The sequence below is a fragment of the Nelumbo nucifera genome, chromosome 5 (assembly GCF_055504915.1).
Source record: "Nelumbo nucifera cultivar China Antique chromosome 5, China Antique-T2T, whole genome shotgun sequence".
In the NCBI taxonomy this organism is placed as follows: Eukaryota; Viridiplantae; Streptophyta; class Magnoliopsida; order Proteales; family Nelumbonaceae; genus Nelumbo; species Nelumbo nucifera.
Window position 1 is genome coordinate 39403991 of NC_142653.1, and position 25395 is coordinate 39429385.

General features: G+C 41.5%; 2 protein-coding genes across 2 annotated transcripts; one reads left to right on the forward strand and one right to left on the reverse strand.

Annotated features, from left to right (window-relative positions):
- Window positions 1-243: 243 nt before the first annotated feature.
- LOC104606655 (uncharacterized) lies at window positions 244-2976 on the forward strand. The gene has a single exon (XM_010271967.3). The coding sequence runs from the start codon at window positions 553-555 to the stop codon at window positions 2737-2739; it is 2187 nt and encodes a 728-aa protein (XP_010270269.1). The 5' UTR covers window positions 244-552; the 3' UTR covers window positions 2740-2976.
- RSW3 (Glycosyl hydrolases family 31 protein) lies at window positions 2941-20611 on the reverse strand. The gene is made up of 6 exons (XM_010271968.3): window positions 18780-20611; window positions 17926-18199; window positions 17701-17836; window positions 6185-6395; window positions 5869-6075; window positions 2941-3452 (listed from the first exon to the last, which is right to left on the reverse strand). The coding sequence occupies exons 1-6, from the start codon at window positions 20418-20420 to the stop codon at window positions 3084-3086; spliced, it is 2838 nt and encodes a 945-aa protein (XP_010270270.1). The 5' UTR covers window positions 20421-20611; the 3' UTR covers window positions 2941-3083.
- Window positions 20612-25395: the final 4784 nt, after the last annotated feature.

Sequence of the window (25395 nt, forward strand, 5' to 3'; positions counted from 1 at the left end):
GCGAGGCGCCAGGCGGTGAGGAGCAGATCCGGACTCCTCCGGCTTTCCTTTGGTTAGTGGGGGCAGTAGAAAGAGAGTTGAATCGGACAACCAAAAGGGACAGAAATCTCAAATCTCTGATCAAATGTTACCGTAGCAAATGTTGTCCTCTCCCCTTCCCTCACTTTCCTGGTAAGTGGGATAAATAATTTACTCCAATCCATATAAACAAATTTATGAACCACAAACCAGACAAGGTATTATCCTCAAAAGATTTTCTTTCACAACCACCAACAATTTTCATTTGTCGAGCTCTACATTATTATTTTATGCCACAGCTCTTTTCTATATTATTCATCTCTTGATATATCCAACGGCACCAAACCATTGTGTTATCTTCGTCCCGAGTCCTTTTCTCTTGTTTTGGTGCATCATAGCTCATAGGAGTTCACTTCAAGAGTTCAGTGTCAGTCTCTACTCTCCAGAAACTCCCTTTTCTTATCCACCGACTCACTGAGCAAGCTCCTTGTCAGGCAAAGAACAGTGGGACGACAGTCGAGGAGACCTTCAGAGATGAAGCTTCGATCTTCTCTCTGTCTCGCTTATTTCTTCATCATATCCTGGACAGTAGCAAACGATGACGAGCGATCGAGCAGCAGCAGCATCGTTTTCACTACGCTCGGGAGGTCACGCTACGCCTTCGACATCTTCACCCTCCCGACCTCTTCTCACACACCAAGCCCCGTCGATGAGCTTCAAATCACAGACGGCGAGTCAGTCAACTTCAACGGCCACTTCCCTTCTCCCTCTTCTTCCTCAATTCTCTCTAATCTCCTCTCCAACCGAACTCTAACCCTCGACCCACACCCTCTGCAATTTATCGTCTATGTCACAGAGCGCCACGGCTCCTCTAACATTTACCTTGACGCGTATTATCATCATAGCCCCATAAGAAGGTCGGCTCTTGAGACCCCATGTCGAATTCAGGTTCCGCTGTTAAACCCAGAACAGAGCAACGGTGGAATTTCCCTGAAAGACCGACCGTCGCTCTCAGGCTATTATCTTATATACGTATCGACCCATGAGGATTCCAAGGTGCCTAGAAGAAGCTGGGCTGCGGTGTACTCGACCCATGTCGGAACAGGGGAGACTCGGCGGTTGACGCCTTATGGTGTGGCCGACTTCAGTCCTGCTATTTCTCCTTCTGGGATTTGGATGGCTGTGGCTTCGTCTGGGGAGAAAGGATGGAACGGGGAGGTTGAAGATCTGAATACCGATATCTATATTTTCAGGACTCGAGATGGGTCCAAGAGGATTAAAGTGGTTGAACATGGCGGTTGGCCTTGTTGGGTCGATGACTTTACTCTGTATTTTCACCGTAGAAGTGACGATGGGTGGTGGAGTGTCTACAGAGCGATCCTTCCTCAACAGGCAACAATTCGTTCTGGGTTAGTGGTAGTAGAACGAGTCACGCCACCGGGTCTTCATGCCTTCACACCAGCTGCTTCTCCTGGGAACAAGAGCTTCATCGCTCTGGCCACCAGGAGACCCACTTCCGATTTCCGCCATATCGAACTGTTCGACGTTGTTCGCAATGAGTTTAAGGAGGTAACTCGGCTTATTTCGCCACACACGCACCACTTCAACCCGTTTTTATCCTCCGACTCAACCCAAATCGGGTACCATAGATGCAGAGGCAGCGGTAATGGAGGAACGAGCAATCCACTTATGCTTGAAAATCTGCATAGTCCAGCACCAGGTATCTCTCTGTTCAGGATAGACGGGTCTTTCCCATCGTTCTCCCCCGACGGAAACCGAATCGCCTATGTTAATTTTCCGGGAGTTTATGTGGTGAACCGCGACGGCTCTGGCAAGCGTGAAGTCTTTCCCGGCACTGCCTTCTCCACAGCTTGGGACTGGAAGCGGAAAGGCGTTATCTACACCAGTGCTGGTCCGGAATTCGCCGAAGAGAGCACCGAAGTAGACGTAATCTCCATCACCATCGACGGCGATGAAACGGGCACATACAAAAAGCTGACGTTAGGAGGGGAAAACAATGCTTTTCCGTCACCTTCTCCGGACGGGAAGTGGATTGTCTTCAGGTCCGGCCGGTCGGGTCACAAGAACCTCTACGTGATGGACGCACTAGAAGGAGAAAAAGGGGGACTCCGCAGGCTTACGGAAGGCCCGTGGACGGACACGATGTGCAGCTGGTCTCCCGACGGCGAGTGGATAGCGTTTGCATCGGACCGGGACAACCCAGGTGGAGGAGGCTTCGCCCTCTACTTAATACATCCGAACGGGACCGGGCTTATGAAGGTGGTTCACAGCGGCGAAGGCGGCCGGACCAACCATCCATCTTTCAGCCCCGACGGGAGGAGCATTGTGTTCACGTCGGACTATGTTGGGGTGTCTGCAGAGCCTATATCAAACCCGCATCACTATCAACCATACGGTGAAATCTTCATAGCTAGATCGGACGGTTCTGGCATTAAGAGATTGACGCATAATTCATACGAAGATGGGACACCCGCTTGGGGCCCCACTTTCATGAGGCCCGCTGATGTTGTGGAGTCACCATTCGGGGAGCCTGGATGCTCGTTTGATGATTGTCATTGGCTCAACCTGAAGGATGGCAATAAGGTCGGGGAGTTGAGCTCTCACCTGCGTTGCCTCTCACACTCGGTCTCAGCCGGCTCCAAGTGTGGTCAAGTGTTGAGAAGCAACAACAATCATAGCTTTCATGTTAAGAATGTATAGCTAAGTATACTGTTTCAAGAGCTGCTCTCTAGTCTCAGAAGAACCCTAGCAAGAGATATGCAACAGATATCTAATGTGTATAATTATGTCACCAAGTGAGAGATCTGTGGGTCTGAATGTGTGGATATGTCTTCAAGCAGATGTTGGTTTGTTACTTACTGTTTGATCACATTATCAAATACTGTATCGAGATCAGGAATCTTATTGAAGAATTTACTACTTTGGCATATAATAAAACTGAAGCTATAATTTAATCTTCTCTTTCTGCATAAAATTTCACCATTGCATTAAAATGTTGGTCCAGAAGGCTAGCTCCTAGCTGTGCTTGCTAAATCTATAAACACCTACAAAATCTTTATAGTCCAGTCATCTGCAATCCGAACATTGGGTTTGCGGATGGTAGGAAAAGAGGGCATTTGTCCCCTTCGAAGATTAAGTGGCCCAAGTTCGATATCGACTCTATGGTTTGCAGGTTCAATGATGGCACTTTTTGCCCCAAGGGAGAGCCCTAGAAGAACAATCCTCTCAATAAAACAATCTGAAGAAAATGGTGTATTGCTTGAGGCTGGGGGTGATGCATTTGAAGATACAAGCTTGCCGTCTGAAAACAGGAAGCGGCGATGGATGTAGTCTCCTTTCTCAAATTCAAAGCTCTTGCCATCGTCTATGTATAGCTCACCTTCAGCTGCTTTGGAGCTATTCAGAGCTATCACCTAAAAGAGACAAACATAATCAATGTGAGAAGATGATGTTGGGCAGCATTATCAAGTATTTCAGAAAAGCCAATTTATAAATTTTAAATAAATAGAAAACCAACGTATATTTAAGGTAATAAGATTTTGCATTTGTTACTCAGTTAACTGAAAGTTACAAACATTTGACTTGATATGCCAAAAGCAATCTTATGGACCCTGAATGGGATTCTGATTCCCAAGGGAAGGCGAGGGAATGCCATTCCACCAGGAATGGGATTCTGATTCCAATTCCAAACCCCTATTCCTACAAACCAAATGGGCCCTCACATTTTATTAAAGCAATAAATACATTAAAGAGGCGCAAATAAATGTAAACAAATAGATGGATTAATGGTAACAAGTTAACACACATAAATGAGAGGTCTTGGATTCAAGTCTTATTATCAACATTTTGAAGTTTCTATTCACATTATGACCCAGGTGGTTTCATAAAACCGGGATTGGTTCACCGGTTTTCTTGTTAAAACTGGCCGGTCAGCCAGTTTTCATGAATTACAGTTTTCAGTGTCCAACCGAACCAACTAATGGGCCAAGCCACAATTGAACTGGTTGGACTCACCGGTCCAGTCCGGTTTTCTAAACAATGATTGTAACAACAACAATATGCTTTTAATAAAAGTATTTGGATAGTGAAAAAGAGATGTATCATAACTCTTTGAAAACTCCATTAATAAATTTAAAATCAAATACTTGAAAGTCAACTGATCATGCTATTTTTAGTGTAGACCCTCTTTTGGGTGAGATCCATTGGATGGAGCCCAGATCTGATACTTGCTATGTTGTGTGTAAAGGGCTACATAACCAATCATGAGTGAACACACCGTACACAGGTGTTGATCCCAGGTGCATGGAAGGAATACTGGTGTGTTCACTCTTTTTTTTTTTTTTTTGAAGGTAAAATTGGATAGTTAACATTGGATGATGGGTCATGATCCTATGGGTATCAAGACATGGAAAGTTATGAGCCCTAGAGTACAACTATGGGTACTGTGTCCCCAGGCCCAGGATAGCTTCCATAAGAAGATACCGACCAAAATGTCAGGACAAATTGGCTTGTTTGGTTTGCTAAATAAACACATTGCCTATGCAGAAGATAATTTTATATTGCATTGTATGATTAGATCCAAAAAGGCAAAAGAGTATTAATTCTTCTTCATACTGTAACTTGGAAAGTAAGAAACGGGATATTTCTTTGTTGGGAGAGGGGTATTTCATTGATCTCTTCCAGGCTGGGTAGTGATGAAAACATATATCTATTTCTGGAAGGACCATTGGTGTGGTAACAGCCCACATCTTAATGCTTATTATCCAAGCATTTATACCTTGGCTCTTGACAAGGAAGCTAGGGTGAAAGACTACTATGAAAGTATTGGTAACGGAGTTGTATGGACCCCGAGATTAACAAGAAACATGGACGATTGGGATCTTGAACCTCTTAGTGCTGCAATGGGATCTTTGGAGCAGATGCCCTTGCAGCTTTTGGAGCAGGGCCATGTGTGGTAGATAGGTGATAAATCAGGTGTCTTCTCTGTAAAATCAGGTGTCTTCTCTGTAAAATCAGGTATCTTCTCTGGAGAGGTGGTTCCCTGGAAATGGATTTGGAAGCTGAAGATCCTATCCAAGGTCTCTTTCTTTCTATGAATGGCTATCAAGAGAAGAATTCTCATGATTGATAATTTGTGAGTGTTGGGCATGGCAATCATAAAGCATTGCTGCCTTTGCAGTGCTGCTGAAGAGTCAATCCAGAATTTGCTCATTCATTGTGAGTTCACTCACATACTTTGGGATTTTGGGTGAATTTCTTGGGTCTGTTTAGCATTGTTTGGGTTTCCCCTTGACCTCCAATGCTTGACCTCTTCTTAATGTGTCAGTTCTTTCAGCAAAAGGGGTGTCATTTTATGGAATATGGTCCCAGCTGCTGTCTGCCGGTGTCTTTGGCATGAAAGAAACAGAAGATATTTTGATGATGTAAGCTCACTGTTGAAGTTGACGTGTAGAAGGGTGGAGTGATATCTAATCAGAGGGGCATCCATCACAAAAGATTTTTCTGATTCAAGTATTCTCACATTTGTAATCATTAGGAGAGGCTGCTTAGGGATGTTAATTTTTCATGCTATATAATTAGTCTTTTGTTTGTTCCCTGTGACCTCTCTGGCTCTCCCTTTTTATCTTTAATCTTTTTCCTCTCGTTGTATCTGGCTTTGAGGGAACCTCTCCCTCCTTTTAATGAAATTTCACCTTAATTTCAAAAAAAAAAAAGTTCAGAGAGAGGAAGACTGGGAGAGTCCCACATGTCCAGTCTCAAGTAAAAATTGTGTTGGTTTGCATTGCAGTGGAAAAGATTAAAAAGGATGGTTCAACACTAGAGACATACCAGAGTGTAGGGATCTTTCACCATCTGGGTGGAACTTCGGCGGAACCTGTCTTTCCTTGGAACAATGGTGCCAGCTTTCTGGAAAGCAGGGATGCTTTCTTCTGAAACCTCCAATTTGTGAGTCACACCTCCCTTGTATGCTACCCCAGTTCTCAAGTCATACCAAGACTGTCCAGCAGGCAAATATACCGATGCATGTCTGGCATGCTGATCCAAAAGTATTATTTATCAGTTATCACAATTTAGTTTAGGGGGAAAAAGCTTAACAATATATACATGCACACAGAACAAAGTAGAAGAAAACCATTAGCCTCACCTCAGTATAGATTCCTTGTACAAAAATACTGTTTCCAACCATGAAAGCCTCATCATTACTGAAAGTAGCTTCGTCTGAAGGGAACTCCATCCAGAGAGGACGCATAACAGGAACACCACTTGTATTTGCTTCTCTGAACAATGTGTAGAAGTATGGGAGAAACATGTAGCGGACATGTATTGCTTCCCTGATCAGTTCTGTATTCCGTTCTCTGTGTCACCACATCAAGTATAAGGCCCAGAAAGAGGAAACATGCCAATCTAATAAACTAGATTAACAAATTATTTAATGGCTGCAGTTAGAATGTAACTGTAACAGGTAACACTTGGTTTCTCTCAGAAACATGGCTCAAAATCCATAGGAGTTACAACTTATAAGCCTTAAAAACATGGTTTATTGCAGATAGTTTTGCCAATATTAACTATCAAGAACTAGGATTAGAGTCTGCAAATCTTAATAGAATGATTTTTGCAAAATGGCCTAGAAATATCTGCAGTGTCATGGTATTTATTTTTTTGTCTTTTCGAGCAGACCTTTGGGTGGTCTTTTGGGTTCCAAATTATCTAGGATAGGGTGGGTAATTGGGTATGTAGGGTGGTCTTTGAATTATTGAGCTTCTCATATTATTTGCTTTATTTTTTATATTAATGTAAGATTTTGTTACCAACTAAAAAATAAATATCTGACACTATCACCTATATTGTAACAAGTGTTTCAAAATGGAAATTTACCTGTCAAAACAGGTCAATACTAAACTACTAATGTACCTGACAACATCTCCCCAGTCTGTCCCTGTCATACTAGGGTGGAGAACCGGTGCCCTTCCTGCAATGAATTGGAGGTCGACAGTTGTACCATCAGTCTGAAAGTACTCGGACTTCCGTTCCATCTTTGGGCATAGGAGGTTTTCCTCCAGATTGCCACATTGTGCAGCGGTTCCTTAAAAGAGGTGAATCTCTCTGACCTTTGTGCAGCAACCTAACGAATTCGAGATGCTAAGCCAGAGAAGATACCAAGAATGCTTGAAGTGTTTCCCAATGGAAGGTGGAGGCAGGTTTGGGTTGCACCGGAAGTTGAATCAACGCTCTGGGAGTGTGCAAGGAGAGAAGACGATTCTCACGTGGCAAGACAAAGGCCACGTGGATCAACAAGATTGGAAGTTTCGGGAGTCAGACTTGGGTTTCCCCCAAAGGAAACCAAATTGTCGGGCTCAATTAATTTAGGCTCCACTTTGCCTTTATTAATCGGGCTTTCAAATAAGTTTGAATTTCAAAGGGAGGGACCTGCGTCCTATATGGACATTTTAAAGGGGAAGTTTTTGGGAAATAAAATCTCAAGACCGGGGCTGAACCAAGTGGTCGGACCGAGCTTCAAGGAGACTGCACGTGACAACTTAAATGTCACGTGTAGAACAGGTGGTGGATCAATGGAGGATGCTAATTTGGGTGTATCATTGTCCCCATCGATCCCTGACAGCAGCTATCAAAGGGAAATGCTGAAACTACAGTGGGCGAGACGCTCCCCTTCTCAGCAGGAAAAGCTTAATCCCAGGTAATGCTAGATCAAAAGAGGTTCAGGACAATGAAGAGGATGACGGACGGTGGATTGATTGCGATTATAAAGAGGAAGAGTGCTACTTTGATGAAGAATCCAGCATAGGGAGTGTGGATGGGACAATACAAATCAGTTTGGACAATGAAGAGGATTATCACATCGGTGCCTTGTTTGCGGCAGACAAGGTTAGTGAAACTGAAGTTGTAGAGAGGTCTTCCTTCGACGAACCTTTGCAGATGTCTTGTGAGGGTTAAGGATGCCGACAAAGCTCTGGCTTTCAGAATGCCTCAAACCACATCCAGGAACAGCAAGGTTCTTCCTGTGGCCTCTCGGTTAGGAAATCCCACTCTTGTGAACAACTAAGGCAGGATGTTCAGATGGTGGCTGAGCAGGGGATCTATTATGCTTCGAAGGAAACACCTGCAAGGGATATGGCTCCAATTTCTGATCAGGTTGTAGAAGCCATGGGTCTTCCCCAAACAGATTACCCTGATGCTTGCAACCTAGGCCCGAGTCAAGGTGGTTCGGTTGCTGAAACACCTATTGTTGTTGATTTGCTCCCTCCTTTGGTGGATGGTAGCCCTTGTAACTCTCGTGTTTTCAGTTTTGCTACTGATTCCTCTGTTAGCTCTCTTGCAGATGACCTGGTCCTTGTTCCTACTACGATTAAGCCCATGGACTTGAATAACAGTGTTGAGAGTGTGGAAAGGTAACTTCCGGCTGGGGTTCTAAAGCATATTTGTAAGAGGGAGGGAATTTCTTCCGGGGGGAAATATGAGGAAGGAAGAGATCAGGGAGGAGGGAGAGAAGGGCAGAGAAGAAAGAGATATGAGGAAGGATGACACTGATCTGATGAAACAACAGGAAAAAGTAGTGGGTGGGAGGATGTTTTTGCAGGAGGGAAGGTGCAAGTGGGAGAGGACCAGCTGATGAATTTTTCCAATAGAATGGGCCTTAATCTAGAGAAAACAGACAAGGAGATTGTTCAAAAAAAGCCAGGAAAAAAGGGGTGGAAAAAAAGAGATGAATGAAGTGCAGAAATTAATTAATGATATTGAAAGGGGACAAAGAGTTTAGTGCTAGGGGGGAAGGAGGAAAGGAGGCTTTTAGGGAGAAAAGGTGTTTTGGATTTTTCAGTTAGTTCAATAAAGATCATCAGTTGGAATGTTAGGGGGCTAGGAAGTGCCACAAAAAGGAGATTGATTAAGGAAATATTGAAGAAAGAAAAGCCAGATATAGTTCTGATCCAGGAATCCAAGATTCAGGAGGTTGATAGGAAGTGGATCAGGAGTTTGTGGGGAGAAAGAAATTATCGAAGGTGCTATGCACCAGCTTGGGGTGCTTCTAGGGGGAATCATAACACAATTTGGAAGGAAGATATGTTTTCCTGTTGTGAAGAGCTAGTGGGAAGATTTTCAGTTTCAGTGAAGTTGAAGAATAATCAAGATGGCTTTGATTGGGTTCTTACCAATGTTTATGGGCCAAATTCCTATAGAGAAAGGAACATGATGTTGGAAGAATTAGCAGATGTTAGAGGTCTAATGGGAAGGCCCTTGGAGTTTAGGAGGTGATTTTAATGTGATAAGATGTGGATGAATCGATTGGAGGAAGACAGAGAGTTACTTTGAGTATGAAGAAATTCGACAGCTTTATTGAGGACTTTGACTTTGAATTAAGAGACTTCCCACTAGGTCAATCCTGTTTCACTTGGTCCAATCTCCAAGCTAACCCGATTTGCTCAAGATTGGATAGGTTTTTAACGTCTCCTATTTTTTTTTTTATCAATAACACTTTCATTAACTCATCAATAGAATATTTACAATAGGAAGACAAACACGCTTATCTTCCAAGAGCAACAAAGAACCTCAAGAAAAGGAAAAAAAGAAAGAAAGAAAACAAACTATAGTTACAGCTTAGCCCAAAACAGTGAGTCCCTTTCTGCCCCTTGTTTAGCTAAACCGTCAGCTAGGGAGTTGGCCGATCTTTTAACCCAACGTATCTTAACTTCCATCTCCCGCACCAGCCACTTGAATTTCCCCCTCTCATTATTGTACTTCCATAAGCCATTGTAATCTTTAATCAGCTACCCTATCACCACCTCTGAATCCCCTTCAATTAAGAGTTTCCTAATGTTCAACTCCTTAGATTTCTGGACTCCTTCCATAACTACAAAGATCTCAGCTCTAAGGGAGTCACCCACTCCAATTGGGCCTGAGAACATGGTAGAAATGACCCCATTTTCATCCCTAAAAACACCCCCAATCCCTGATTGACCCGGATTTCCCCTGCTACACCCATCAAAGTTTAATTTCACGAATCCACCAAGTGGAGGGGTCCAAGCCACACTCATAACTGACTTGGGCTGTGTGCAACTTGCAATTTCACCCCACTTCCTCAACATGTCATCCACAGTGTAATCTATGAAAAGCTCCAGAGATTTCAGCCAATGTACCGCCCTAATATGAATGAAAGCCCTCAGATCTGCTGCTCCACTCTGAGCTTCTGAGAATATCCTGGAGTTTCTTTCTTCCCAAAGTGTCCAACATATTGCAGCCCTTAGTCCTCTCCACATTGTCCTTCCCCTTTTTTATCCGCCACCTAAAAATAGAAGGGGAAAAAAGTCCCTGCAAGTCTGATGGGGGATTCCAGCTACATCCAAATAGGGACAAAGCCCATTCCCAAATTGACCTCGCAAAATGGCAAGACACCAGTAGGTGAAAACCAGTCTCCCCATCCGCTTTACAAAGAACACACCATTGAGGTGACAAACAAGTATTGGGTCTCTTCTTTTGGAGTAGATCATCAGTGTTGCTTCTTTCCAGATAGGCTTCCCAACAAAAACGACCAACCCTAGGAGGTATTGCTTTGCACCAAACCTCATCAACAGGAAAAAGGGGGAAGGTAGGATTGGTGGACTGACTTAAGACTTTGAAGAAAGAAGCACAAGAAAATATGTCGTTGGGGGTAGGTGTCCAAATTCTAGAATCTGCCCTAGTGGGGTCCAAATTCTAGAATCCGCCCAAGTTCCACCCAATCCCAGAAGTGGAAGAGGACGGGGTGGTGAAAGGCGAGATTGGTAGGGGAGAAAACTGGTCCTTTAGAGGGGCACTCCCCACCCAGGTTTGTTCCCAAAAATTTATGGAGTTACCGGAATTCAAATCATACCTGATATTAGGGGAGAAAGCTGGTAGCAGGTCATGAATGGCTTTCCAAGGAGAATTGCTTGTGGTCCTAGCTCTGATTCCAGCGTCCCATCCATTATGCTCCCGCCCATGTATACTTGCCACTATTCTAGCCCATAGCTTCTCCTTCTCCAAAGGGAATCTCCACAACCACTTTCCCAACAGAGTCATATTCCTTCTCCTAATATTCCCAAGCCCCAAACCACCACAGGTCTTACTCCTACAAACTATCTCCCAACTAACTCTATGATCCCTCTTTTCCTCTCCCGGTTCCCACAGAAAATCTCTCATTATCTTCTCCAATCTATTAGCAACCTTCACTGGGATTTTAAACACCGACAGGAAAAAGATAGGTAAATTAGCAAGCGTGGCCTTAATAAGTGTAATTCTCCCACCAAGAGAGAAGTAGTTCTTTTTCCACGAAACCAGTCTTTTTTCAAACCTTTCCACCACCGGGTTCCAAAAGCTCTCTCATGGGATTATCACCTAAAGGCAACCCTAAGTGGTTCAAAGGCCACCCCGAGACTTCACACCCGAGCACTTCAGCACTCTCCCTGATCTCTCCCTCCTCCAAATTCACCCCCACAACACAGCTTTTCCCAAGGTTAACCTTCAAGTTGGACATTTGCTCAAACAGTTGTATCACCGACTTCAAATTCCTGATAAAACTCACATTACCGCCTTCACAAAAAAGAATCGTGTCGTCAGCAAACTGCAAGTTTGTAAGGGGGGTTTCCACCCTCCCATCTCTCCAGCCTCCAATGAGCCCCCTAGAATCTGCTCTGTGAATCAGTTTCCCCAAAACCTCCGCAATTAGACTGAACAAGAAAGGAGAAAGGGTGTCTCCTTGTCTTATACCCCTACTAGCTGGAAAGAAATCTACCACTGTCCCATTCACTAGCACTGAGTAATGACAATTCCGGACACAACCCATGATCCACTTAGACCATCTATCCCCAAACCCAAATTTAGTCAAAACTTTCCTCAAGAATTCCCAGTCCACCAAGTCATAAGCCTTTTCCAAGTCCAACTTACAGACCACTCCCTTCTTCTTATCCCTCTTAAAGTTCTCCACACTCTCATTAGCACTTAAAATTTGATTAGTAATTTGTCTTCCATTCACAAAAGTTCCTTGATAGTGTGCAATGATATCTGGCAAAACCTTCTTCAGCCTCAAAGACAACACTTTTGCAATGATCTTATACAAGCTATTAACCAAGCTAATTGGCCTAAAATCCTTCGGGTGGGAAGCATCTTTCCTTTTTGGAATTAAGGCTATAAATGTAGAATTCACACCTGGATTGACAATTCCTCTCCTGAAAAACTCCTCAAACACCCGCAAAAGATCATCTTTCAAAATATCCCAACAATCCTGATAAAAAGCCATTGTGAACCCATCCGGCCCTGGGGCTTTTGTTCTATCCATAGAAAATACAGCCTCCTTGATCTCTTCTAAACTAAAGCTTCTTTCCAACCTTCTCTTGTTCTCCACCCCTACATCTGGCCAATCCAATCCTTCTACCCACACCCTTCTACACACAGGCCTTCATAGAATAGATTTGAAGTGCTCCACACAGGCCCCAACACTGATTGGGAAGAACATTGGGAGGAGTTGAGGGGAAAATCATTACCCAGAGTCACATCAAATCATTGGCCAATCTATTTGTTTCAAAGAGCCATTGAGGGAGGCCCTTCCCCTTTTAGGTTTGAAAATATTTGGCTTACCCATTTGGAATTTAAGACGGGTGAAGGAGTGGTGGGGTTTCTATGTGCCACAACCTACATGGGAAGGGCAAAAGTTTTTGAGAAAGCTGCAAAGATTGAAAGGGGAAATAAAAGAATGGAACAGGGTGAAGTTTGGAAGACTAGAAGAGAAAAAAGGCAGTTTGATTACACAAATTGAGGAAATTGACAGGAAAGAACCCAAGGTGTGATAGAAGATCATGATAGAGAATGAAGATGGTCTCTGAAGAAGGAATTAGAGGATACCTTGTTAAGAAAGGAGATTAGTTGGAAGCAAAAATCAAGAGAGAGATGGATTAAAGAAGGTGATGGCAATACTAAGTAATTTCATGCTTTAGCAAATGGTAGAAAAAGGAAGAACTCAATTTCTTCTTTAGTAGTGGGGGGACTGAAATTACAAATCAAGAAGAAATTGCTAAAACCTTTGTTGACCATTTCAAATCAATATTTGGTAGGCCAATCATAGAGAGATGGGGTTTGGGAGGATTGGAATGAGGAAGCTTGGAAGAGAATCAAGTGGAAGCCTTGGAGAAGAGGTTTGAGGAAATTGAAGTTGAGGAAGCCATTTTCACTATGGATAGATCTAAGGCTCCTGGGCCTGACAGTTTCACCATGGCCTTCTATCAAGATTGTTTGGAGATAATCAAGAATGATTTGATGAAAGTGTTCAGAGAATTCCATAGAAGGGGAGTAATTAGTCCAAGGATGAACTCAACTTTCTTAGCTTTGATCCCAAAGAAGCAAGGTGTCACCCAGCCAGGAGACTTCGAACCTATAAGCTTAATGACTAGTATTTGTAAGGTAATTACCAAGGTCCCTTCTCTGAGTCTTAAAAAGGTGCTCTCTTCTCTCATCTCCCAATACCAAGGGGCCTTCATTCAAGATAGGCAAATTATTGATCAAATTCTAATTGCAAGTGAGTGTGTGGAGGCTCAAAAAATTGTTAGAGGAAGGAAGTAGCAATTAAGTTGGACCTGGAGAAAGCCTATGATCTTATGGATTGGGAATTTTTTATCACTATAATGAGAAGGTGTGGTTTTGGAGACTTATGGTGTAAGTGGATCAAAGGATGTATGCAAACAAGTCACTATTCAGTTCTAGTGAATGGCACTGCAGTTGATTTCACTGAAGGGACTAAAGGTCTTAGACAAGGAGATCCACTATCTCCCTTTCTTTTTACTTTGGTAGCTAAGGTCTTGAGTAAACTGATTTTAAAGGCTAACTCTATGCAACTGATCAAAGGCTGGTCAGTCGAGAGAGAGAATTATGGTCTCACATTTGTAGTTTGCAGATGATACCTTGATTTTCTGTGAAGGGGAGAACAGTGAAGATGTGGAAAATCTGAAATTAGTTGTGAACTTTTTTGAAAGGATCTCCAACTTGAGAACCAACTGGTCTAAGAGTCTAGTGGTTGGCATCAATTTGGAAGGGAGTGAGTTGAGAGATTTGGATGTATTGTTGGGTTGTGAGACTGGAGATTGGCCTTTGTGTTATCTGGGATTGCCCCTTGGTGGAAACCCTCGTTCGGTAAGTTTTTGGAACTCAGTAGTAGAAAGGTTTGAAAAAAGATTGACAAGTTGGAAGAGAAATTATATTTCTTTGGGAAGGAGAATCACATTGATCAAATCCACCTTGGCGAATCTTCCAGTCTACTACATGTCGGTTTTTAGAATGCCCCAAGCTGTGATAAGAAGAATTGAGAAAATTATGAGGGACTTTTTGCGGGAGCCTGGGGAAGGGAAAAAAGATCATCTGATTAGGTGGGAAAAGGTGAACCAGTTGAAAGGTGAAGAAGGTTTGGGAATTGGAAATGTAAAACTGAAGAATGCGGCTCTAGTAAGTAAATGGCATTGGAGGTTTCCCAAAGAAAATGAGAAATTGTGGACTAAAGTTATTTCAAGAATCCAAGGGCAATCAAGCAATGGTTGGGATGCGAGCAGCTGCACCCTAGAAGGCCATCCATGATATTCTTCCTTTGTTTCTTCCCCATATAAGGTATTACTTGGCTTTGGGTCAGAAAATCAGATTCTGGGAGGACATCTGGATTGGGGACTCCCCCTCGTCAAAGGTCTTCCCTTCCCTCTTTGCTCTTTCCAGACTCAAGGGTAAACCTATTAGTGATTTTATCAGCTCTCCCTCTTCCTCTTCAAACTTAAGCTGGAATTTGGGTTTTACTAGAAATCAAAGGGAATCTGAAATTTCTAATGTCTCTACCTTGGTTGACTTGTTGAATTCAATAGTTTTGGGGGATAATGTTTCAGATTCTAGAGTCTAGGCCCTCAATCAGTCAGGTTCTTTTTTCTTGCAAATCCTTCTTGAACTCTCTTGTTGCCTCTCCATCCTCTCCTTCTTTCCCTGTTAAGGAGATTTGGTCTCGATCCATCCCTCCTAAAGTCAATGCTTTCTGTTGGGAAGTTTTCCGTGGTTCCATCAACATCTGTGACTTGCTTCAAAGAAAAAGGCCAAAGTGGTGCTTGTCCCCAAACTGGTGCTCCTTATGTAAGCTGAATGGTGAGACTGATTTTCACCTCTTTATCTCTTGTTCTTTTGCTAACTTTGTTTGGGAGTGATTTTCCTCTCTATTTGGTTACAGCTGGAATCCTCTTGCTAATCTAGAAGATCTCTTTAGCTCCAACATATTCAGGTATTCTAAAAGGAGAGGCAAAGTAATGGGAAAATGCATTAGAGTAGCAATGGCTTGGACAATCAGAGAGGAAATATGAGGATATTTGGTGATAAAGACAGAGGTAGAGATGCTGTGATTAAAGTGATAGCCATAAAGGGTGGCACATTGGGTGAAAACTTTGAAAATATTTGCAGATTTTAAGACAGAAGACTTCTTCAAATCATGGGGGAACAATTGCAAACATTGCTTCTAGAAGACCTATTGTATCTGAATTTTGGTCCCCTCCAAATGTTGGGTGGAAGAAACTAGACTTTGATGGTAGCTGTTTGGGAAACCCTGGCCCATCAGGCATTAGTGGGGTAATAAGGGAGAATGGAAATATCATTGCCATGTTCTCAGGCCCTATCCAGCATGGTGATGTGGTGAATTCAGAACTGAAGGCAGCAGTATTTGGTATTGAGAAAGCTAAAGAATTGGGGATAAACTGGTTGGTTATTGAAGGGGACTCAAAAGTTGTTGCAAACTGACTGAAAAAAGAGGAAGGAGCAATCTGTAGATTAAGAAATGAGTTCAGCCGCTTTAAGCAGGCTTCTAAAGATATGGAAATTCACATAAGATGGATTAGGAGATCAGCTAACAGCTAATAGCATAGCTCATGGTCTAGCTAAGCAAGGAGTTCAAAGGCAATCTATGTTCAGAGCTATATTATAGCTAGTGGGATTTCCTTTGGGTCCGTTGGGGCTTGTCTGTAACTAATGAATTTCTTTGTTGGGTAAAGCTTGGGTCTGTATGGTAATTAGTGGGGTTTATGTGGACTTTGTCTACCCACAACTTCTTGTTGTACACATTCTATTAATTTAATGAATCTTTTCTGTGTTGCTGATCAAAAATAAATAAATAGATAAAATGGAGACCGCATCATTTTGATTTCTTGTTTACTCCTCCCAAACAAATAATCTTCGTCCCACTTCCATTCTCTTTCATACAAAGTGGGGACCATATCATTTTATTTCCCATTTCACTTCTCACAATATATATACAGAGTCAAATCTGAAGCAAAAGTAAATTATAATTTACAGTTAGCCCATATGCAGTTCCATTCATCTACACCAGTGCAAATGAAATTTACATTGCAAATAAAGGGACCCAATGCACACAATTAAAAAGAAAAGAGATGGAAAGCCCCAAGTTTTTTATGTCTTTTTTTTTTACGAATGCCCCAAGTTTTTTATGTCAGTCTGTTGTCTATTATACCTACTAAGATTCTGCTTTTAACTTGGACTGATTCCTCCTGTTTTGCTTGTTCATTAATATTAGGCTGGAGAACTGGAGGGATCTAGTCTTACTTACGGTTTTTAACTTACACAATCCAATTTATTCCTATTGGGAAAAAAAATCAATGGCACTAATTATTTCTATAGTTTTTAACTTTCTCTAATTGAATTATTCCCATTGTAGTAACACTGGGATTTTACAGTGTCTCCATGAGTTTCTACAAATTCCCATGAACCACTTCTGCAGACAGAAAATATGCCAAAATCAAATTTTAATCCTTGATCCTACCACACTTCATGAATTTTCAATCTTTATTCACTTCTATAGCCAGACTAGTAGCACATTTCCCTTGCTATTTGTTAATAGGTAAACATTTCCCTTGTCATTCAACAAGGGTTTCTTGGTTGAGGTTTTTAAACAAAAACAAGCATAGGAGGCTTTTATAGGTCAGAGTTGGATAAACATGTTTTTGAGCAAGAACCCAATTTTTGTAGAGGCTGAAAAAATAAATTTCATGGATTCATGCTTCTTTCCATCTATAAATTTATGAACTGCAAGAAGCCAATACTATCAATCTAGATCATTTAGTAGTTTCTAATGCAATAATCTCCATCAAGGAAACCAATAGAGAAACTGACAGAAGAATGTAATCTGGCATTAGAAACTCCCAACCTTCTCCATCAAGGAAATAAACCAGTAGAAATGGAGACATGTTGGTCAAAATGGTAATTTACTTACCTTCCAGTTCTGTGACATCATAAGAACTGCTAACAGACTACACATGCATCTAATCCTAATAGGACAATCAGAAAATCATGAACTAGAGGACCATGATGATGATATTCTTAAAAATTTCCAGTCTCTTAGCATCCTATAAATACTCATAAACCTAGCAAAAGTGTAAAGAGATACATCTGAGAAGAAACCAAGCCTCAAATGAAAGAAAAGAAAATAAACAATCATCTCCAACCAACAACTTGGAATTTATACAAGTGATCAGAACGAAGGAAATTTAATATTTTAATTAATTGAACTAGTAGTATCTATTAAGAGGGCTGGGAGAAGGCAATAAATTGTGGGATTTGAAACCAAATATCAAGTAAACAAAGGAAGTACAGAATGATTGAATATATTACCCGAATAACCAAGGTTCTCGTCTTTTGGTGTCATGATGAGCATGACCTCTAAAGAATGGATAGAAGGCACCAAGCTGGTACCATCGAACTAACAATTCTGGCTCAAGATTGCCAAAGAAGCCACCAACATCAGCACCTGCATGAAGTATAGTCATTAAAACAGTTTCCTGGATGAGGAGACTGAAGGTATTAAGACAATTTAATAAAATAATGAATCCTACTAACCAGAGAATGATATTCCAGTAAGACCAAGAGTTAAAATCATTGGAACTGAGACCCTGAGGTGATCCCAATCTGCTGAATTATCCCCTGTCCAAATTGCTCCATATCGTTGACTTCCAGGAAAGAATGCTCTTGATAAAACAAAAGGTCGGTCTTTCCCATCCCCTCGTTTTAAAAGCCCATCAGCTGAGGCCATGTGAAAATAATAACCATAGGCATTATGCAACTCCCTGTGTTCCACACCACCATAATGCACAGCATCCCTAGGCATGGTTACCTGGTTTAGAAAAAATAATAATAATAAATTAACTATAACAGGATAACATCTAGTATTAACAAGCCACAACAGTAGCCCCTACATCATATTGAAGCATGGCTGATATTTTTAGCTGTCTTGTAATATTTTGCCTTACAGTTTTAAATGCATGCATCAATGAAAACCCTTGGAGCATATCGCCATTTTATCTATCTAGATTGAGTTCAATAGGTGGCATACTTTTGGATCACTCTCTCCTCATAGATAATTGGGCTAATATACATAAATGATTGCTTCGTGAAATCCATTGGCCATCAATCCTTGTCACTGTATTTTTGTTAGGTCTACATTTTATTAATTTTGTCTCAGTTCAGCATACTATAAAACCATTAGATAGTAAAGTATTGGTCCATATTTCAAGGATTTTGAATTTACTCCTCCCTAATTCATTATAAAGAATATATTATATGCAAACAATGTACACCGGAGGACCTTCTCATGAGCATTAGTAGTTAATTCATCCGTAACTAAGGGGAAAAAGAAACTCATCTGAAAGAGGCATACAACTGCAATAAACACTGAACTAAAAAGGGTGACATACCTCAGGCCCATTGAAGACAGAAGGCTCATTCATGTCGTTCCAAATATACAAGGAAGGAGTTGAACCAACATAATTCTGGAAAGAGAACTTCTCAGCCCACCAGGACCTGATCTCTGGGTTCAGGGTATCAGGGTAAGATGAGGAACCAGGCCAGCACCATCCATCAAAATCGTTGCCCGTGGCATCCTTCACATAATACCCTTTCTTAGTAGCCTCTTTGTGCAGGTGAAAGGACTCATCCCGCTTGATATGAGGATCAACAATTGTAACCATACGCCTACCCTTTGCAGCCAGTTTGTTCTGCATTTCTTCCGGATTGGGGAAGAGCACCCTGTCCCATGTGAAATATTTCTTCCCGTCTGTGTGCTCTATGTCAAGCCACAGAACATCATACGGGATGTCATGTTCATCAAACTTCGAATCAACATGCGCAACATCCTCCTCATCCCTGTAATTCCATCTGCATTGATGGTATGCAGTGGCAAACTGCTGGGGCAATGCAGATGTCCCAGTAACAATAGCATACTGCTTCATGACATCCTTCGGCCCTGGACCCACGAAGAAGAAGGCATCCACAATCCCAGCCTCACTCATCCAGAACGTATCAATCCGACTCTGCGATGAAGGCAGGCTGATCCCCGATTCGGCATCCCAGCCCGATCCCATAACATCAATTTGCATCTCTGCAGCATTCAACCAGAAAAACCCAGATGTCCCATGAGCTTTTCCGTGAGAAATCATGAACGGTATCGACCCATAAAGGCCAAACGGAGAATCATGAAGGTACTCGAAAACATCAAGATTGAAGAGGCGATAAGGTTCGGAGTGGTCGATGCCAGGGCCTCTGGTAGGCTTCAAAGCAAGGCTAGTGGCATGTTCAGGGATCCCATACACAAAACCTGCACCATAAAACGAAACATCGAAGCTGATCGACTGCGGACCATAAGGCCTGGTATCAGTGTGACTTCTGAACCTCTCCTCCCAATCTTCTCCCTCTTTCTTCTTCCTCAACTGCTCGAAATCAAATAGCCCATGCGAATTCATCGACACGACACGATCGCCTCCTTTCCTTCGAACATAAACTTCAAAGGGATCATGCCGAAGGACCGCGTCGTGGTCGTCCGACAGATAAACAATGGAAGAAGGGCCGGAATCGCCATTAATCACCTCCGTCGAGACCCTCTGCAACCAAAGCTTCTTGTTTTCGAACTCGGGTAAAACTACTTCAGGCACTTCGAACCGCTTCTTGGGAGGATCCAAGCTGGGATCCTCATCAATCTTGACCCTCAAGATGCCATTTTGAAAAACAGATAACTTAAAAATCAAGGGTTTTACCGGCTCCTTTTCCTCTTCTTGTTGCTGCTCTTCTCCTTCTCCATGCCCTTTATCGGCTTCCTTCGAGACGAGCTTAGCTATGAGATCACCGTCGTCAATAGCGACGTCAGTAGCCACAAGGGAACAAGATCCAGGCTTCCTAGAACGAGCTCTCTTGCAAAATGGGGTCTGGTTACAGTTCCTGAACTCATCTTTTTTCCAAGATAAAACCGAATTCAGTTGAAGAACCAGTAACAGCACAATCACTAGAAGCAGAGAAGAAGCCCTCATCGTCGTCGTTGTCGTCTTCGCCATTGCTGTCGCCATGGATTAGTTCCAACTTTCAGTTCTTTCATTCGCTTTAACCGGGCATTATTGGTTACTTGATCGATCGATCTTCTCCACAGAGATCAGAAGATCAGAAGATCAGAAGAAAAATATAGAAACTCGATGGAAGCACTTCACCTAAACCTAGAACCAGAAAAATCAACAGACAGCAGCAACGAACAAAACCCGACCCAATCGTCGACTGATAGTGATCAACGGTCTAGATTTATTTTTATCGTATTAAGTTTAGAAGAAAAACATCGTATCACTAAACACTTACGACCGTACGATCAATTAGCGTTATTCCTGGACCACTTTACACCCAATGCATGATTAGACACGTGTACTTCGTACTGCTTTTACCAATGGCAATGTTTTAAAATTCGATCCGGAAAGCGAACCGTTTTTGTCTCCGGGTCGCGGGTAACCGGTTCGACCGTGTCAAATGGGTAACCGGTCTCGTAGTTATCCTCATCATATGGTAATGTCAAAAGACGTTGGTTTTTCTATTTCCACAATTGCCCCTCAGTCATTTATACCCTGATAATGAGAATGGTAGATGGTAATTGGTTAATCGTTAAAATTTTTCCACTTCTCGAGACTTCCTCTTTTTGAAGAGGAGTAGCTGAGTTTAGAGTCAGCTTTATTTCATTGATTTTACATCTCGAAGAGGAAAAAACGCTACCTCCTTCTAATGGAGGGGAATATCATCATTAATAGCTTATGAGGCCTCTTTCGTTTCCTTTTCGAACTAGCAAAGAGATTCTTCAAGCTTCTTTCAGGTAGGGGTGCTCACGGTTTGGTCGTAGGCCTTTTTGGACCGAACCGGTAGTATTGGTTTTTAGAAAATCGGTAACTGGAATCGAATTGAAATCAGTCGGTTAATTGATTGATCGGTTCGGTTAATCGACGGTTTAGTTCATCGTTTTTTCGGTTTTTTTGACTTTATAATATTTATTATAAATATATATATATATATATAATATTATATATTATATATTATATATTATAAATGTATATTTATATAATGCATATTTATTAATTTATAATATATATAATATACATAATATACATAAGTATATAAAAATATATATACAAAAGCATGTATACCGATCGGTTCGGTTAACCATTGATTTTTTAAATTTGTTAACTGAAACCGAACCGGTACCTTCGGTTTTTTAAAATCATCAAACCGACCAATTCGATTAACCAATTTTTTAGTTCAGTTTCGGTCATTTTTTGTTTTCTTTTTTTTTGCTCACCCCTAATAAATTGTAGCCTTAAAGTTTTTACCTTTCTTTCACCTCTCTTCCAAATGCACATATTATATCAAAAACATTCACTGCTTAGGGTTTTTGATTTTTTCAGTTTTTCTACTTACCAATACCATGGAGGCCTTCAAAGGTTCCTATGTGAACGCTTCACACCACCTACACCACTGCTTTAGTAGTAGTTGGCTGAACCACTAATATTCGAAGGTTCTCATTTAGGCCTTCAAAGGTTCCTATATGAATGCTTCACACCACTTGCACCGCTGCTTTAGTAGTAATTGACTGAACCACTTATATTCGAAGGTTCTCATTTACATTAGCTACATTTCTTTCTTCCTTTCTTGGTCCTTGCTTAATAGTAGTTTAATGAACCACTTATATTTTAATCTTATAGTAATATATGTAGATCTATATTTAATTTGTGAGTTGCATTTTCCTTCCTCTTGGCTTATAAGGATGCAATGATGACAAAATTTTCTATTAGTCTCTTCTCCCCAAATATAAGTGTATCTATTTTGAAAGGAGATTATTTAGTGTCTTTCTTGCATTGATGGAGGTGGATGGCATGGTGGTGAAGATTATTTAATGTCCTTCTTCTTTTTCTTCTTTGGATGTATCCTATATTGAAGTTGTTACACTTGCACACTACAGAATCCATGATCACAAGCAATTCATTTATTGATCTTAAAAATAATGAAAACTAGACAGTCTATAATGTGGCTAAAGAAGTGAAAAATATAGATTTATTAAGAATATATAAAGAAGTAATAGTTGGGGATGAACAACTGAATGGAGATAAAACTCTGCAATGTTTAACTAAGACCAATAGTGTTTTTATTAACCATGTCAACAAGTGTACTTATTTCAAGATAAGTGTTGAAATTTATGGTTTCAATTGGCATATTTTCTTTTTTGATCACATATGAAGTGAATGCCACATAAGGAAACACAAAGTTATTAATATGCGAGTAGCTAATAAACTAAGAATGACCCGCTTTTAAGAAAGCGGAGTGGGACCTGCAAATGGAGGAGCAAGTTCAGGCGCCTGCTAGGGCACTACAATGTGTCAGGTTGCTCAAAGCCCAAGAGCATGCAAAGAAAGCCCCAACTCTAAACCAAATAAGGGTACCAATCCTATAGTTTTCATCACTTGCTCAGTGTACCCACTTTCGTCGAGTGCCCCGCCCAATTCTATCAGCATGGCTGTGGTGGCAAAGATTGCCCGCTCATCAGCATCTTGTGGTTGCACCTTTCTACTCCCCTCTCCTCGGGTACTAGTGGTGGCATACTCTCCTGATCGAGCTCTAAACCTAAACTCTTGCGCAAGGCAATAAGGGTTCGGCTTACAACATACAAAGCAACCTATAACACTTTGTTGTCCTTGCCTATGAGATTGTTGGCCTCTTGGGTTGCCATGAAGGGTCATGTTGTGTAGGTATCTTTAGTTGTGGTTGGTTTATTTTGGGATCTGGGAACCCGAATATAGTTGTCTGACTTAGTCAATCCTTCCTTCTTTCCTCTTTCTTTCATGGGTAGGTAAGTCTGTCCTTTTCGGTCTTGTTGTTGGTTGGTCTTTCTTGTAGGTCTTTGTGTATCAATCTTGACACGGGAGTACTGAACTCCACTCACTCAAGACAAAGCATAGAATTCATTGAGCTAGCTGATTCAAGTGATTCAGTTAATAGGAAAAGTCAGTAAGAAAGTCAGATGCCTCGTCTGTTGGCCGAAACATTTCCTTTGAATAGATGCCACATAAAGAAAGAGTGAGCACTCACTCTTAACTTTACAACCCCCCCCCCCCATTTTGTTGCGAAATCTCATCTGACCTCTGCCCCTATTGGGATTTGAAACATGGAGGCAATTTTAGCACGAGTATCTGCTAGTCAGTTATTGCCTCGAGGTAACCTAATGAAGGTTATTTGCTTGAATGAATCCCTTTTTCTTGAACCATTTCTTTTATGAGATGGCTTTCACTTTTCAGTACTCAACGATAATTTGGAAAGCCTGTGCCCATTCATGTGTGGACCGCAGACTCCTTCATGGCCTAGATTATCTTCTCTTTGGTCTCCCTTTCATCTATACATCTCAACAGAATGTTGTTGGTTGACCTTTTTATACAACCTATCCCCACAGATTACGAATTGCATGGCTAGTCTCTAAATGCTCCACCGGTCTCTTAGTCTAGTGGGGGAGTGAAGGTGAAGGAGAGGGCTGGAAAAAGAGAGCAGTGGGGAAGAAGGAAGGAAGTAGAAATACTCATAAAACTAGAAAGAAGTAGTCAAATGACAAGTGCCTAAAAGAGAAAGAATGATATTGACCATATGTGGGCCAAGAAGAAAGAGTCAAGTGCTAGAACGAATGGGTAGTGCTATAAACAATAGTTGCCTAAAGCTATGAGTTGAGAAAGATTTTTATTTGACAAATAGCTTACCCACTTTCATGGGAAGGGTCGCTTCGCTCGGAGAGTGAAGGGGAAGGAGAGGACAAGTTCAACCTAGAGAGTAGGAAGTGGAATTAAAACAATGGATTCAGAAGCATCAACCCTCTCTTGCTTGGAAGAATCGAAATACATCAAAATGGTACCAGTCGTACTTAATAATAGAAGGATTTGGAAGAAGCATGTAGAATTGACCCTCCTAAAAAGATTATTCCAAAATAAATGGGAAATAGTTAGGAGAGGTGCGCCTGCGACAAGCAAAAGCAAGGTTATTAGATACCAAAGGAAACCCCAACCAGAACCACACATGCAAGTTTCCCTACTCCGAAGGTAGAGGGATCCCTCCTGAACCTAACACACTCTGTTGAAATAAAGAATCGCTCCTTTCTTCTTTGGTTGGGTTTAAACTGAAGTTCTCGATTAAACTGAACATTCAACTTGATCCCGGATCATTTGTTGTTTTCGCTCAAACTTGAAGTTCACCGATAGAAGACAAAATCGTATGAGCCCATTTAAAAGTGGTGAACTTGAAGTTCACCAGTAGAACGAAGTCGACAATTGACATATCTCTATTGAAGTCACTGATTAACTCATTTAAAAGTGTTGGCCCTGATCCAATTCCCTAGCGGGAATTTCCGAAAAAGTATAGGTTATGGATTTTTCGTGTAAGTATTCAAGGAGGGAGAGCAATACACTCATTAAAACACCCTTAGGCATACATAATGTCTATTTGCTCTAAATATCATGCATCTAGAAAGGTATTATTTGGTATAGAGAGACTTTCAGGCAGAACCTGGGCTAGACTTTGGTTGGGCAATGATAAGCTGATTCGCTTCTAGGATGATGTTTGGTCGTGCCAGACTACATTCAATTCACAAGGTTTTCATGACCTCAAAGTGATGGACTACATTCATTATGAAGGAGAATAAATGATTTCTCTCCCTATTCAACTTTCCACCATCAGCCCACTATAAATAGATCATTGGGAACGATGGAAAGTGAATTGTTTCGGTTGAAGCCCTCCGGGTCTTTTGACGAAGTTAAGCTGTTCAGTGCCTCTAGTTTATGCATTCAAATGACTCTTCCATGCAGTGTGCAGAGTGAACGGTTCCTTTTGGGTGTTGTTGAATTTATTTCTGACTTTTCAGCCGTGTGTTTGCTTTCATAAGAGGAGCTTGGGCGTGCCAATTGAAATAACTAAAATCTAAAAAGAGGGCTAATGTAGAGATTTGTGGATTTGAACCTAAAGTGCAGTGAGGAGGCACAA